General features: G+C 39.2%; 1 protein-coding gene across 13 annotated transcripts in view; it reads left to right on the top strand.

Annotated features, from left to right (window-relative positions):
• rapgef6 (Rap guanine nucleotide exchange factor (GEF) 6) overlaps positions 1-15,098 on the top strand; it is a 152,921-nt gene that overhangs the window by 95,199 nt on the left and 42,624 nt on the right. For 12 of the 13 annotated variants that reach the window (XM_015037469.1, XM_015037470.1, XM_015037479.1 and 9 more), the window contains 5 exons: positions 3,603-3,734; positions 7,758-7,938; positions 10,062-10,198; positions 12,603-12,761; positions 14,336-14,488. In XM_015037469.1, the coding sequence (XP_014892955.1) occupies positions 3,603-3,734; positions 7,758-7,938; positions 10,062-10,198; positions 12,603-12,761; positions 14,336-14,488 (762 nt within the window). Of the gene's footprint in view, positions 1-3,602; positions 3,735-7,757; positions 7,939-10,061; positions 10,199-12,602; positions 12,762-14,062; positions 14,489-15,098 lie in introns of those variants that run through there. The other variant, XM_015037481.1, reaches the window with a different exon arrangement.

Raw genomic sequence — 15,098 nt, 5'->3', positions numbered from 1 at the left:
ATTTCTCGCTGCTGTGTGTTTTCATAACACAAGACGCTCATCTTTCTGCAGTTAACCTGGTTTTCTAATAATTGGTGGAGTGAAAGCTCAGTCCTCCCAAGATTGGAGCCGCCGCCTTGACATGATGAAATTGTACAGCTGAAGGAGCCACGCGCATTTATATTTAATCTCCTGACGCTCATCCTTAATGCATGAGGAGAGTGGAAGGAAGACCCTGTCCTTCCCCCGCTGGGAGGGAAAGGAGGGATTAGAGCGGGATTAATTCTGTGGCGTGAAGAGGAGCCGTGATGCCCACTCCACCCCACTCTGCTCCACTCCACCCCACTCTGCTCCGCTCCACCCCACTCTGCTCCACTCCACCCCACTCCACCCTGCTCCACCCCACTCTGCTCCACTCCACCCTGCTCCACCCCACTCCACTCCGCCCCACTGTTCTCCTTTTATAACAGAGTTTGAATAATTACCTTTAGTAAAATGTTTAGAAATAACTCCATTATTTAAAGAGGCTGGAGGTTTTGTCTCCTTTTTATTAACATGAATTATAATTTTGACCGTTGCAGTGCAGATTTATTGGACACTTGAGGCTAAAATAACCTCTGTTGCTGAAAGGTGGTCCAGTATTGACCAATTATTGAAATTCGATACTTTTACTTCCTCAAGTTTTCAGACTTCTGAGACTTAAAAAGCAAATATTAAACTTTATTCCTTTTGCCATTCACCTCATAAATGAGGCTCGATGCACCAGTTTACCCTTTTAGGCTCCGTCTCCCAGTACCGGTAAAAATATTGGAAGAACGGCTCATAATTTCTCCATCATGCAGGAATCGATATGCATTCGCTTTGGTGAAATTAGCAATTATTCACTGTCGTCCTCATTCACACAGAAACACGGTAAACATGCAGTTAGTCAGCAATAAGTATTAGGACTAATAGTAGAGTGATGTGTAAATGTGATTGGATGTAATTCAATCAATAACCCCAAGATTGCGTGTTGTCTTTGGGTCAATAGTGAATCACACAAAGCATTACTCTGCTGTGCTTAATAGGAAATGGATTTCACTTAAAGGCTTCTTCAGTCGTTCCTTCGCCTCGTTCCTCAGAAAATATTGGAGCATAAATGTTAAAATAGCGGCTTTTAAATTTATGATGCTGATCCTTAAATGCTTTTATAAGAAACAGCTGTGCTATTAATGCGTTAACATCAGAGTCTGAATCGAAGAAAACCACAAATATTTCATGTTTAAATAGATGCAGAAGCACAAGGCTGCATACCGAAGACTGATTGGTATAGACTTGATCAATAACAATCAATCAGTCAAGTTTATTTCTAGAACACATTTCAGCAACAAGACAGCTCACAGTGCTTTACATCATGAAAACAACATATTTTAGGGCTGCAATTGATCAATTATTGTAACGATTAATCGATTAATCTGCAGATTTTTTATTTTACCAAAACTTTTTCATATTAAAAATGCATTAAAGTATGTAAATAAATGAATAATTCAATTCCTTTTTCTAAGTAATTTGAGTTTATATTCTTCAGTTAACGATGAATCAGTTACTAAATTAGTTGACAATTATTTAATTAGTAGATTAATTGTGATTAATGGTTTCAGCTTTCACATATTTAATAATTTTTTTATCACAATATTACTTGATTTGACCGTTTTCCATTTTAGTTTTGAATGGTTGTATTTATTTCAGCTGTATTTGGGTGTAAAATAATCCAGTCCAGTTCAGAAATGGAGCTGATTTAGATTTTTCCTCTTCATGTTAACAATATCTGGGAAATCTGCCGATTATCCAACTTTAGTCTGATAAAATGTGGAACATGCAGATGATAAAAACCCAGATAGCTAAATATGTGGTACCAGAATGTCCACAAGGTGTTTTACTCTGGAAAAATATGGAACCTGAATTTTCGCTGAGGCCCGTTCCTAGCAGCTTCGTGTAATTTGTAGTTAAATTTAGTAAATGTTTCTTGGTAATGTGCTGTATTACACGTTAACGACATGAACTTCCTCGGTTCTGTTGGTGTTTCCCTCTGGGTTTGAAGATGGTGGAGCTTAAAGGTTCATCAGGTTGTGCAGAACAGCAGACCTGCTAAGAGGGGGAACCCCAGACGTAACGTCTTTAATGTTGCATGAAGCCGCTGTGGTTCCTCTGCTGCTGAGCTCCAGTTCGGCTCAAAGAGGCTTCATGTGGCAGCAGTCGGTGCGAGCATTTACGGCCGAGCGCTGACCCGTCCCTGACCCGGTCCTGCCCTGCCCTGACCCGGTCCTCACCCTTACCCGGACCCAGTCCTGCCCTGAGCCTGCCCGGACCCGGTCCTCACCCTGACCCGTCCCTGACCCTGACCCGGTCCTCACCCTGACCCGGTCCTGCCCTGCCCTGCCCTGACCCTTACCCTGACCCGGTCCTCACACTGACCTTGACCTGTCCCTCACCCTGACCCGGTTCTCACCCTGACCCTGACCCGGTCCTCACCCTTACCCGGTCCTCACCCTTACCCGGTCCTCACCCTGACCCGGACCCGGTCCTGCCCTGACCCTTACCCTGACCCGGTCCTGCCCTGACCTTGACCTGTCCCTCACCCTGACCCTTACCCGGTCCTCACCCTTACCCGGTCCTCACCCTGACCCGGACCCGGTCCTGCCCTGACCCGGTCCTGGGTCTCAGCTGGTAGGACTGGAGACTGAAAGGTTGTTAACGGAGCCAGTCGATAGCTGTGGGCCAATTCAGAATCCGCTGTGTTGGTTAGTAGCAACTGGTTACATTTACTCAGTTATTTTAGTGAAAAGAATCAAAGAATGAGTGAATTAGACTCCGTGTTGCTCTGGAGGAGCTGCAGCAGTGCAGTTCTCATGTTTTTAGTCAGTCGACTTCAGATTCTGAGTCCGAACTGTTGTCTGGAAATGAGATCTACACAGTGGAAGTTTTCTCTAATGTAAGAGAGTAGAAAGCTTTAGACTGGGTTTGCTTTTCCTTCATTCCCCCAGAAATGTTTGTTCAGACGCTTGATTGCAAGCAGTTCCTGTTTGACTTGTTTCTGCCTGTGAGAAGAAAGTCAGGATTTACACCAGAAGATCACATCAGTCGAAGCTGCTGGATCCTGATTTACGGCCGTCGGAAGTTACTTTCTGCAGCTCTGGCTTTCAGCCTGATGAAAACCGCTGTGTGTGTGTGTGTGTGTGTGCGTTTGTTTGTAATACCTTGTGGGGACAATTTTCCTGACATATACTACGTTGTGGGGACCAATCGCTCCTCGTGGGGACCGGAGCCTGGTCCCCACTAGGGGAAACCCTGTTTTTGGGTCAGGGGTCAGATTTAGGGCTAAGGTATGAATTGAGTTTTGGTTGGTTAGGGTTAGGAAAGGGGTAAAGGTGGTTTAGGCTGTAGAAATGAATGGAAGTCAATGGAAAGTCCCCACAAAGATAGCAACACAAACGTGTGTGTGTGTGTGTGTGTGTGTGTGTGTGTGTGTGTGTGTGTGTGTGTGTGTGTGTGCGCGTGAAATTTGTGTGTTTTCCCTGTGTAATACAGGGAATGTTGGAAACTCATCCTCCTTTCTCTGTGTGCGTTTCTTCCTGTATGAACAGCTTCCTGCCGATCTCAATAAGATGCACCTGACAGACCACGCCCATCAGCAGGTGATGCACATGGCGCCTAGCCAATCAGGGTGCAGCATCACCAGCGACTCAGGCAGCAGCAGCTTGTCGGACATTTACCAGGTGGGTTAGAAAAAGACGTTTCTTTGGGTCACAGAATCGGCTGGGAACAGATTTCTTTGTTCTGCTAGAAAAACTACAGATGAATGATCAACACTTCTCTCCCACTTTGCCATTAATAAATCAAAAGGAATAAATTATGAACCCTGCTAAAATTAGTGACTTGTTTGCTCACCTGTCAACCTTTAATCCTTCTAATTATTGCTCATCAGTTCTGATCTTCCAGCTGTGGACTGAAGGTCAGGTGTAGGAAGTAAACCTAACCTTTTGCAGCGCCATCTTTCCTCCAGTTAAAGTACTGAAACCTAATCGCTGTGCCTTCGTTAGTGGTGCCCATTTTGCAGAAACTCTGATGGTGTCGATCTGATATTATAAACCTAATAACTATTACTAAATATTAGTTTGTGTTCAGTTTGGCAGACTCCTGCTGATAACCTGTCATCAGAAACAGGTGAACATTTCTGAGGACTAAGTAGTTTTCCTACCTAAACTCTTCGGTGTGGATGTTGTCACTGAGGGAACCAGCTCACAGTTAGCCATTTTCAGCATCAATCAGCAACGCCAGCAATGCTAATCTTGCTAATTACTAATATATGATTCAAAATTAAATTAAAATTTTAACTCAGTCTTTTACAGTGTTGCTTTGCAGCAAGTACTGCTGGTTTAAATATGAATAAATAATGACCATTTATGCCAGGAAGGTAACAAACATATACATTTTAAATCCTGTCGGTTATGAAAATTGTATCGACAGCCTTAAGCTTCACAAAACAAGAAACCGACAACTTTCTGATGAGTGTGTCTCTGTTTACAGCTAATTCTCCAATCAGCTGTGTCAAATAAAATAGGAGCATTTAGTAAGAAAACCTTGATAGTACTTTTTCACTCTTGTCTCCTTTAATTTTGAAATAGTTTGTTTCCTCTGCTAATTACTCCACTGCAGCAGATTGAGGTCACCTTGCACGCCTCTTCCTTTCTCTGCCTTTGTGACGTTTCTCCAGTATTTACCAGCTCAGTGTGCTTCGACAAGCCTCTCTTGAGTGCTTGAAGGACTGAGAGTCAATAAGAGACAAAAGAGAACATAAGAAACCTGTCATCTAATTGTTTTAATCCACTAACTTTTCTAATCTCCGCTGTTTGAGGAGAAAGCCGTTATAAATCCAAGAATGTTTCTTTTAGCCTCCACAAGCTGAGGCTTACAGTAATTATTTGGCCGTCCCGCCCTGCATGCTGTGTTTATAAATGGATCTTAGAGTTTCTTACTGACACAAGGCTGTTTGTCTTAGGTAGCTTTAATCACAGCAACCAGGAAGGTTAGTTTGTTGTTGGGCTGATTTACAATCTGTTAACAAAGCTTTTAAAGTTAGTTACATTTAAGGAAGAAATAAATATTTCATACATTTTTATTAAAAATAACCAGTTAAAGGTGCCGGATGCAACTTTTATAAAAATGTTTGTTTTTTTTTACATATTTGTTAAAACTAACAGTTTATGAGACAAATAATCTGTAAAAAGACCAGTCTTCTCTACCTCCTATCTGAGCTACAGTTACAGTCGAAAGAAATGCACCAACAACAACCAGTCAGAGCCAGGAGGCGGGGCTTAGCGCTGCCAATCAACCTCATGTACTGCTAAATGTGCTAATGGTGGAGAAACAACTTTCTGTTATAGGAGAACCGCTCATCTATCATCAGTGTTCTTTGTGCTAACTAGCCTTAGCATTAATTATAGTACGCTAGGTTACAGCTAGCATAGCTTGTATATTACTATATAGTAATTTTAATATAAATGATCGATAAAAAACTTCAGAAGCTTAAATTTATGAAATCATTACAAATTGGTAACATTGATAATTTTGATGAGCAGCGCCACATGGAGGATGATTGACAGCGCTAAGATCTGCCTCCTTGCTTTGATTGGTTGTTTCTAGTCAGTACTGGCTGTAGGAAGAAAAGCTCAGTTTTTTGTTTTTTTAATTTTTCCACAACAGTTACAGTTTCTTTTTCATAAAAGTTACATACAGCACCTTATTCATATTTAATATTTTTATTTTTAATATTTTTAATTATTTTTTAATTCATATTTTAAGGAATTTAATGTTGACAAGAAAAGCAAAACAAACAAAAAAAAGAGATGCAAAAACAGACCAAAATAAAAAAAAAGGTATTTTATCCCCCTTTTTTCAACCTCCTGCAGGATTTTTCTGCCTGGTTGGTTATGAGGTTATCCGGGTCTGACATTTAACACAGAGCGCAGATCATTTCACCCTCAGATTAGGTATTTATCACACGGATTTGATCCCATCGGCTTGTTGCTGACCCGGCTCCGTGTTTGTTTACAGCTGTCTTAAAGGGCTGACCCTTCCAGTCAGCTGCGCTCCTCAGCTGTCACTGTTTTACCGAGTTTCTCCCATGCATTTATATTCTTTATAACCTCAGAAGTTTGTTTTTCCCCAACTTCTGGACTTTTGCCCTTTCCTCCCTCAGCTAGTTTACATTCTGAAGCAACGTTTGCCACATCTCTCTTCTTCTTTTTAACATGAGGTGTTTTCTTTGGATTTGGTGTCATTCATGTCGAGGAAATATCCTTTGAGCTAAAACTTGTTTTGACATTGGTGAACTCCTGCGCAGCCAACGATCAGGTGTGAGTGGCAGTGAAGGGTTTGTTCACGACAGGAAGTGAGGGAAGAAAATGAGAATTTAGTGAGCCTGTTGCTCTTTTAACCTCATTGTTGTAAAAAAAAAAAAAAGTAATTTTAAAATGATTCAGAGTCGAAGTCTTTTTTTTTTCCTGTAAGGATGAAAAAAAAAAAATCACTAAATTTTACTAGGCAATTTTAAATCAGTAAATGATAAAAATATATAGTAATTTTATTGTAAATGATGGATAAAAGAGTTCAGAAGCTCAAATGTATTAAATCATTTGCATTTTCTGTAAATTCGGGATCTTGTCATTTATTTATTTGAAACAGAAAACACTGAGCAGGCGGAAACTTCTTTACTTCTCCAAACTAATTTCTCGTCTTTACTTTTACTACTGCTGAAATTGTGGAAATGTGAGAACTTCATCATACAAGAACTTTCACAAAACATTTGAATTTTGATAGAAATCAGAAAAGCGTGGCGTTGGCCCTGCCACTAGAGGGCTCCACTTTTAACCTCCAGGTTGATGGTTTAATTGCCCCTGCTCCTGCTGAGGCCAACCTGGGCCCTGAGCAGCCAGGACATTTGAACATTCAGAGGTTTTGGATGCCAGGATGTGGTTTTATTTTGAAAGTCCAGGTCACAGGTACAACTGAGTAGTTGAAAATATTCATAGAAACTTCTGACCTAGTTTAGTTTTGAACTTGTGCTATAAAGATTGTTCCAGATAGTTGTCTGTAAATATTCTGGGTATTTTATAATGAAGTATGGATTTTTTTAATGATTTATTTTAATGTGTTACACTAACACCCACAGGCAAAATGCACTGACCTTCAAATTCCCAACTAATTCAACATGTAAAGAATTTTAACTGCTAGTTTAGTTTTATACTTTTATTATAAAGACCAGTGCTTTTATTTATTTACCAGTTTTTTGTTTCATACACAAACTTGAATGTAGTTTGGATTTTTTGTGACAGATCAACAGAAAGTAGCAAATAATGGCTAACTGGAAGAAAAAGTAGCAACATTATCAGCTGTTTTTACAAGTAAAATCTGAAAAGTTGATTTAATAAATCAACTTTAACTGCATTGGTTGCAGTTAAAGTTGTCCAACTTTGGATATCTTTAAGCTAAAATTGCAAAAAATCTCCACTTGATGCACATTGTATTGTAGAGGTAAAGTTAGTGTTTATTAGTAAATTTTGGCGCTTTTTTCACCTTTTTTTAGAGACTTCTGCAGCAGTTTTCCTCAAAAAATTAAGACCAAAATTTAAAAATGTATCTCATCTGGCCATACTCTGGTGTTTGGTGGTTGTGTTTTGTCTCTGCAGAAAACGCTAAAACAGTCCCCACCTCCTTGTGATTACTTGTGTGTTCTTCAGGCCACAGAGAGCGACCTGGGAGACGTGGATCTGTCTGGACTGCCAGAGGCTCCAGTGGACAGCGAGGAAGAGGAGGAGGAGGATGAAGACCTGGAGAGAGCGTCAGACGGACTTCTGGGCCGGGACCTGGTCCGAGAGTGTCTGGAAAAAGACCCAGCCGACCGCAACGATGATGACATCGGTCAGTTTCTTTTGTTGCTTGTTTTACTAAAAAAACTTCTGAAACTTTATCAAAACTGCAGGTGTGTGTCGGAGTCCCGTGGATTTTGGTTAAAACATGTTTGTTTTTCATTCAGTGGGTGGAAAATACAGACATTTGACTCAAGAGTAGAGATACTTCAGAATAAAATTACTCAGGTAAAAGTCAAAACAAAATACTCCTAAAAGTCTAAAAGTAATTTTTTTTCAAAAAAGTTACTCAAGTAAATGTAACTAGTCACTCCCCAATACTGGTATTAGTCACTGTTTACTCAGATTTAAGTTTGTTTTATGACAATTCAGTACAAATGACCAAAAACGTAATCAGTTTGAATCATCTTAATAAAAAAGTAAAAGTAAAAAGTACAGTTTGGTAAAAATATATCTAATTTACTTTAGTAAATGTAACTAATTACTACCCAGATCGGTAATCGGCCAGAAAACGGAATCGGTGTGCCCCTACTGATCAAATATTTGTATAAAATTGTTAAAAATGAATTTGGTCTGGTTTTGTTGCTATTTTGGGACCATCTGTTGCTCAGCTTGAACACACAGGGAGCCCTCCCCTCACAAGGCCCCCTGCAGAGGTATCTAAACAACAGCGCCCTTCTAATGTGTATTTTTAAGCAGGCAATCACTTAAACGGCCTCATTAGTGGGACCCAGTGGGGTCCTGGAGAAGAAGGTGACCACATCAGAGAGCGAGGCGAGGTGGTAAAGGCCTGGCCTGCTGCGAGCCCTCCGGGCCGGCCGGGGGTCTGGCCTTTTCACCGCCTTCTCTTCAGCTCATGAATATTAACTTTAAAGAAGAAAATGAATCTAAAATAGCGTCATTAGGGGTGCATTTGATTTTAGTATGAAGAAACATATGAGCATCAGACTGACGTGAACATGAAGGAATCTTCATCAGCTTTGTCATTAAGTGTCATTTGGTAAATAATGACGCTTTTATTGCAAACTTCCATTACAAATTGCATTAAAAGTGTCATTATTTACCGAATGAGACTTAAAGACAACGGTCATAAACATCCATGAAGACTCCTTCATGTTCATAACAGGTGTTATGTCATGCTTTTGGCAGTGTGAGTTTAATTAGTTAGCTTGACTTTATTGAACGTATTGTAATAAAATAATAAATTGTTGTACACGAAAATGCATTTAAGAGAAAATCAAACAAAAGAAGAACAGTACTAAAGTATATTTACACGTTCAAAGTGCATCTCTGAAAAGTATTATACATTTTAGGTTTTTTTTAACAATTTATCTGACTAAACTGGTCAACATAGATCACCTTCATGGAGTAGTGCGTAATTTGATTTATGTTTTCCAGAGTAACTGTACCTTTTTTTGCATGTGTTATATTTGCATAGTTTACCTTCATCATGCCTGCAACACCAGTCTGCGGATTTAAAGAAATGCATTCTGATCCTTGTAGGTTGCATTTAACAAATACCAAGAAAGAGCAAACTCAAGAGGAGTCTTAGCAGAAGAGTAATAAAAATATAAAACTACAGCAGTAAGGCTGTGAAGAAAATTTTTTTTAAAGCACTTGAGCAGTTTGGATCAAGGTCACTCTGTTCTCCGCTGCAGCACAGATGAGGCAGATTCTACGTCTCTTATGGGATTCCACCTTTATGATTTATATACACTTCTACCAGAGTAATTTCTGCTCTGGTTGTCATGTTTTAAAAGAGGAACAACTTCCTACACTGCAAAAACACAAAATCTTACCAAGTACTTTTGGTCCAGTTTCTACTGCAGATGTTTTAGTCCGCTTGAATTAAGACAAAACTAACTTACAAGTAACTTAGCAAAAAAAAAAAAGTCTTGTAATAAGTGAAATAATCTGCCAATGGAACAAGTATTTTTGACATAAAACAAGCTCATATTTCTTTCTGAAAACTTGTAAGTTAATTTTGTCTCATTTCAAAAGTACCAATATATTCCACTAGAAACTAGACCAAAACTACTTGATGAGATTTTGTGTTTTTACTGCCATGATGTTTTCATTATATCTGTATTTCTTTAGTTTTACTGTCACATTTTGCAGAAAGAGAAGCTTTAAGAGATTCTCTTCTAACAAAGTTATCGTCTCTTTGACAAACAGAACAACTGCTGGAGTTTTTGCACCAGCTGCCTGCGTTCGCCAACATGACCATGTCCGTACGACGAGACTTGTGCAGCGTCATGGTGTTTGAGGTGGTGGAGCAATCTGGCACGGTCATCCTGCACAACAAACAAGAGGTAGGAATGATTTCTGCTGTTAAGAAATAAGCCCACAGAAACAGGTTCACCCACAAAAACTCAGGAACATTTTCTTTTCACAGCTGAGTCAACGAGGAACTGATAACATACATATTCAAATAGATATCAAATGTGGCTTCCTGTGTGATTCCCCTTCCTGCATATTAAAAACATCACATCTGTATTCTTGACCAGAGAAACTTGACAGAAGAAGTTTGAAACACTACAACTGAAAATTGTTAGTTTTTTTGACATTAGCAGAATACAGGTAGCTTCATCTGAAATACATCTGCCGATAGAAACTACACTTTCCCAGCATTCCCTCTGGGAAACCTGCATGTGGATTGGACATGTTAATATTGATATTATTATTGCATTTGATATTTTGCATGAAAAATCCTGGATGCTACACACCTTTTGTACAATTTGTGTTGAAAAACCTTTCTTTTGTATCAATATTTCTCTCTTAATTCAAAACCATAATATAACTGCGAAAGCAGTAAATGAAGGTTTGAAGGAGCATGTGATGCTTCTCGATGTGTGCAGAGCCACTGTGTTCGTGCTGCCAGTCACTTGAGCTGCTACAAAGCAAATTAATTAAGTTACATGTCTGAGAGACAAGAGATCCATCCTGACTGTTTCCTCCACACAGCAGCAGTAAAACTGACCGAAAATTGATATCAAATCGACCATTTCTGAGATCAGGAAGATGGGAATTGATCTCAGCATTGGTAAAACTTAGAGACTCTCTCAAAAAATGTGTATCTGAACAGCCGTGTGTTTGTCTGTGTGCCTCCCTGCTGTCTCTGTCAGGTCGATTGATGGGCAGCGCTCCTCCACTGTGTCTCTGGATTCACATGGTGAATGTCAAAGAGAGGCACTTGGCTCCACTCAGAAGTCAAAATGGCTTGGCTGAGTGAGAGAGAAAGGACAATAAAGAGGCTGAAGTGGTTTAGTAGAGGAGAAAAGAGCAGGGACATGCTTCAGGGGAACAAAAAAAGCAAAAATAGCTTCATTTTTCACTTGTCATCTCATGGTTATTTCTCTACATATTCATTAAGTAAATCAATAATAGCACAGCAGAGTTGCTAGTTAACTTTTGTGTGCTATGTATTTCTACGTGTGGTTGATTGTCTCAATTATTTCCTTTTCATCACCTCAGAGAAACAAGCGGGGCAGCAGGTAAAGCAACAGAAATAGAAACCGATGGGGCCAAGAAAGAGAGAAGCACTCACAAATATCAGTGATGGCTGCAGAGGGAGCCCAGGGTTCGGTCGCCCTCCTTCCTGAGCGAAATGAAGCAGTTTCTATTTAAAAAGCAACTGCTGGAGACATAACTCAGAAACACAACCCGCTAGCACCGAAATATACTACAAGTTTGGCAACAACCAATGGATGTTTTGACTGCAACGATAAAGACCAACAACCAACCCTGCATACACTAGTGTTCATAGGCACGTTACAAAGCAAAAGCTGCTAGCTAACAATGACTAGCATTGGTTTTAGCTGTTCAGTGGTCAACATAATGCACTATATCTTAAATACCTGCTTAATATATAAGAGAAAAATGACACAGTGCTTTGCTAGTAATTGTCAACAACTAGATTTCAAGGTTAGGAAAAAGTTTTAATTTAAAAAAAGTAGGAAGGGAGAGAGAAGTAGTTTAGCTATGCTAGCTTGACTATGACAACCTCAACATGTGGATATGCTGTGGGATCCAGCGTGTTTTGGTTCAGTTAGAAAATAAAAGTAGAAGCTTACCTAAACATCAACTCTGACAGATCATCAGTAGTGTTTAAATTAGCTAATACACCACCGCTGTGTTAGCTTAGCTAATAGCAGCGGTAGCTAAGCTACCACAGCAATCACTTATTAATAATCACAAAATAAGTATCAAGCCTAAAACATAAACTGTAACTGACTGAATGTTCTGGACTGTGTGTGGGAAATGTTTGGGTGTTTTTTGTTGTTGAATCTTGTTTATATGTATAGTGACGTTATTGCCAGTTGCCATGGCAACAGGTGTGTGTGTGTGTGTGTAGCGTAGTCAACAAAGAGAGCGAAGAAAACAGAAGAATATGAGTGGTTTTCAGTTGTTCTTAAACAGTTCCTCTGCATCATTTCCCCCCTTGCTGTGACACACTGCACTAAATTAATAACACCTAATGTCCAGGTTTAATTTTGTGGACTGAGTCGTTCTGGTGCGGCTACGGATGGCATGCAAAATAATCGTCTTTTTGTCCTCTGGCGTTATGTGCGTGTGCAAAATTTCTGGTTGTAAACAGCAACATGTCTGTATTGTTAAACACCTGAAAGAACAGTGCTAAGAAGCAATTACGGCCCATTTTATGGGATTAGCTGCTGGAATCAGAATAATTTGCTGCTGCTGTTGGTCTGTCTGCAGCTCGACCACTGGTATGTGATCTTGAACGGAGCCGTGGAGATCAGCCATGCAGAAAGCCGAACAGAGACTCTTTGTATGGGGAACAGCTTTGGCATCTCGCCCTCACTGGATAAGCAGTACATGAACGGAGAAGTTCGCACCAAAGGAGATGACTGCCAGGTAAAACAGAGCAAACAGAAATGGTGGTTTTATTCAGGGTGGAGAAAATGAATTCCTCTCTTTGTCCCTCTGCAACAATCTGACGGCACTTTTAGTATTACTGTTGATCTATTTAATCATCATAAATAGCCAGTAATAGTACATTAATTTAATATTTGATCAACAGCTTAAAAGAATTTGACAACCAAATCATCAAATTATGAAAAACTGAATTTTTCCCCCTTCTGTTTTATTTAAATTATTTAATTTGTGGAACTTTTTACACCATTTGAACCAAATGAGCAAGAGAAAACAGTTTCTATTTTGGGTTTGGTTAGCTACATATGACTTGTAAGCATTGATACAGTAAAGATTAACACAGCATTGCCCCTCTCTCACATATTCCTGTGCACTGCCCGTCAGCTGACTGAAAGAAAACTTTTACCTTGCTTACAAGAAAGATAATTTTGATTGTTAAATATTTCCTGTTGCAAAAAAAACACAATTATTTGTGGTAATACTCCTACAAAAGTAACACATTTGTAAAAATACAGGAGACCAACTACAAAAACTAACAGGCTAGAGGTTAGCACAGAGCCTACCTCATTAAACAGTTTATTATTATTTACAGTGCAGAATGGCTGGTGTTTTTTATTCTTTACTGTAATAGCTTCATAAAGTGTACAACAGTAGTTAAAGCTTTAACATTTTAAGGATTTTTAGCTCCTTCCGTTCACTAAAAGTTGTATCATGAGTTTGAATGAACTCTTGTGATTCTTTTCTTATAATTTATCATTTTTCTGACATTAGTAAAAGCCTGAACTGGCTCTATGATTTCTCCTTCCTATAGTAAAAAATAGACTGATTCTATGATTGACACTTCCTCTTTTGTACAAAAAATAAGCCATTTCTGTACAGTATTTATTTTTACTGCTATGAATCTTTTAATTTTAGTCCTGCTCGTCTTTAGCCTGTAAAGTAAAATGCGTGTCATGGAACAGAAATACCAAAGTTGAGTTGATTTCATTTCTGCTTTTCTTCTTAGAGTTCATGTGTGCCTCTGCAGCTCAATCATTTCTCCTCCTGCTTGTTTTTATATAAACTTTTCTTTCTCAACAGAATCCCAGTAACATCAGTTTCTTTGTTCGAGTGACCTTCTCTAAAGAAAAAACACATTCTTAATATAATGGCGATGTGAAAAGACACAGAAGGTCCCTTTGTCCACACTGACTAGTTCCGCTGCTGCACATATCGTTTCCTTACCACACATAAACAGGAAGTTGCAGAGGTAGACGTTAGTGAAACAAATGCAGAAACTGATGAGTTAGACAAGAGGAGCAGATCATGTTTTAGTGATTTCTTGTTCAAATAGCTGAGATGATTTTGGACCTCCATTTCTCCCAGTTCAGTTTTATTTCAGCGAGAGCTTTCCGCTGTTGGACATTTCCTTCCTCTGTCTGTGCGATCCTCCCATGCCTCACTTTGCCAGCTCTCATGCGTCCACGTTGCTGTTTTTTGAGTATCCGAACGTGGTGCAGAGCAATCTACTGCTCTACTACAAGTTCACCCGCTGTCCGCATGTCGTCCTCGACCAGTTCGTCTGCATCGCCCAGGAGGATTACTGGCGCATCCTCAACCACGTGGAGAAAAACACGCACAAGGTGGAGGAGGAGGGGGAGATCGTGATGGTGAAGGAGCATCGCGAGTTGGACCGCAGCGGCACCAGAAAGGGACACATCGTCATCAAGGTTTGTGGCTCAGCTACATGGACTTGAGTAGCTTTTTGAAAAAAATTACTTTTAGGAATGTTTTATTTTTTACTTTTACTTGAGTAATTGGATTATGAAGTTTTTCTGCTCTTAAGTAAACTTTCTGGGTTTTTTACCCACTGAATGAAAAACAAACATGTTTTAACTCAAATTCACCAGACTCAGACACACCTGCAGTTTCTGTTAGTTTTTTATTGAAAGAAACTGATTTGGAAACATTTTCCTTCACCTGATTTTGTTATTTTTAGTTACTTATATGAATTATTGTCATTTTGGTCCTTAAAATTCCAACATTTCCACTTAAGCTTATATTTCGGTCTGTCTGATTATGTAGTTTTTAAATATTAAATAATTTGGTCAGTTACTCAGTATTTGAGTAAAGTTTTTACCAAACACTTTTTTACTCTTACTTGAGAATTTCTAGGACAACTACTTTTACTTTTACTTCAGTAAAGATATGTTGAAGTATTGCTGCTCTTACTTGAGTTCTCTACTCACACTGTGAAAATCCAAAATATTATCAAATAGTTTTGGTCTAATTTCTGATGATATCTGGGGACACCTGAAATAAAACAAAGTGAACTTACAA

The sequence above is a fragment of the Poecilia latipinna genome, unplaced genomic scaffold, assembly GCF_001443285.1.
Source record: "Poecilia latipinna isolate Pla-1442-1.1 unplaced genomic scaffold, P_latipinna-1.0 Scaffold407, whole genome shotgun sequence".
In the NCBI taxonomy this organism is placed as follows: domain Eukaryota; kingdom Metazoa; phylum Chordata; class Actinopteri; order Cyprinodontiformes; family Poeciliidae; genus Poecilia; species Poecilia latipinna.
Note: the sequence above shows the minus strand (reverse complement) of the source record. Positions and strands in the feature narration are given on the sequence as shown.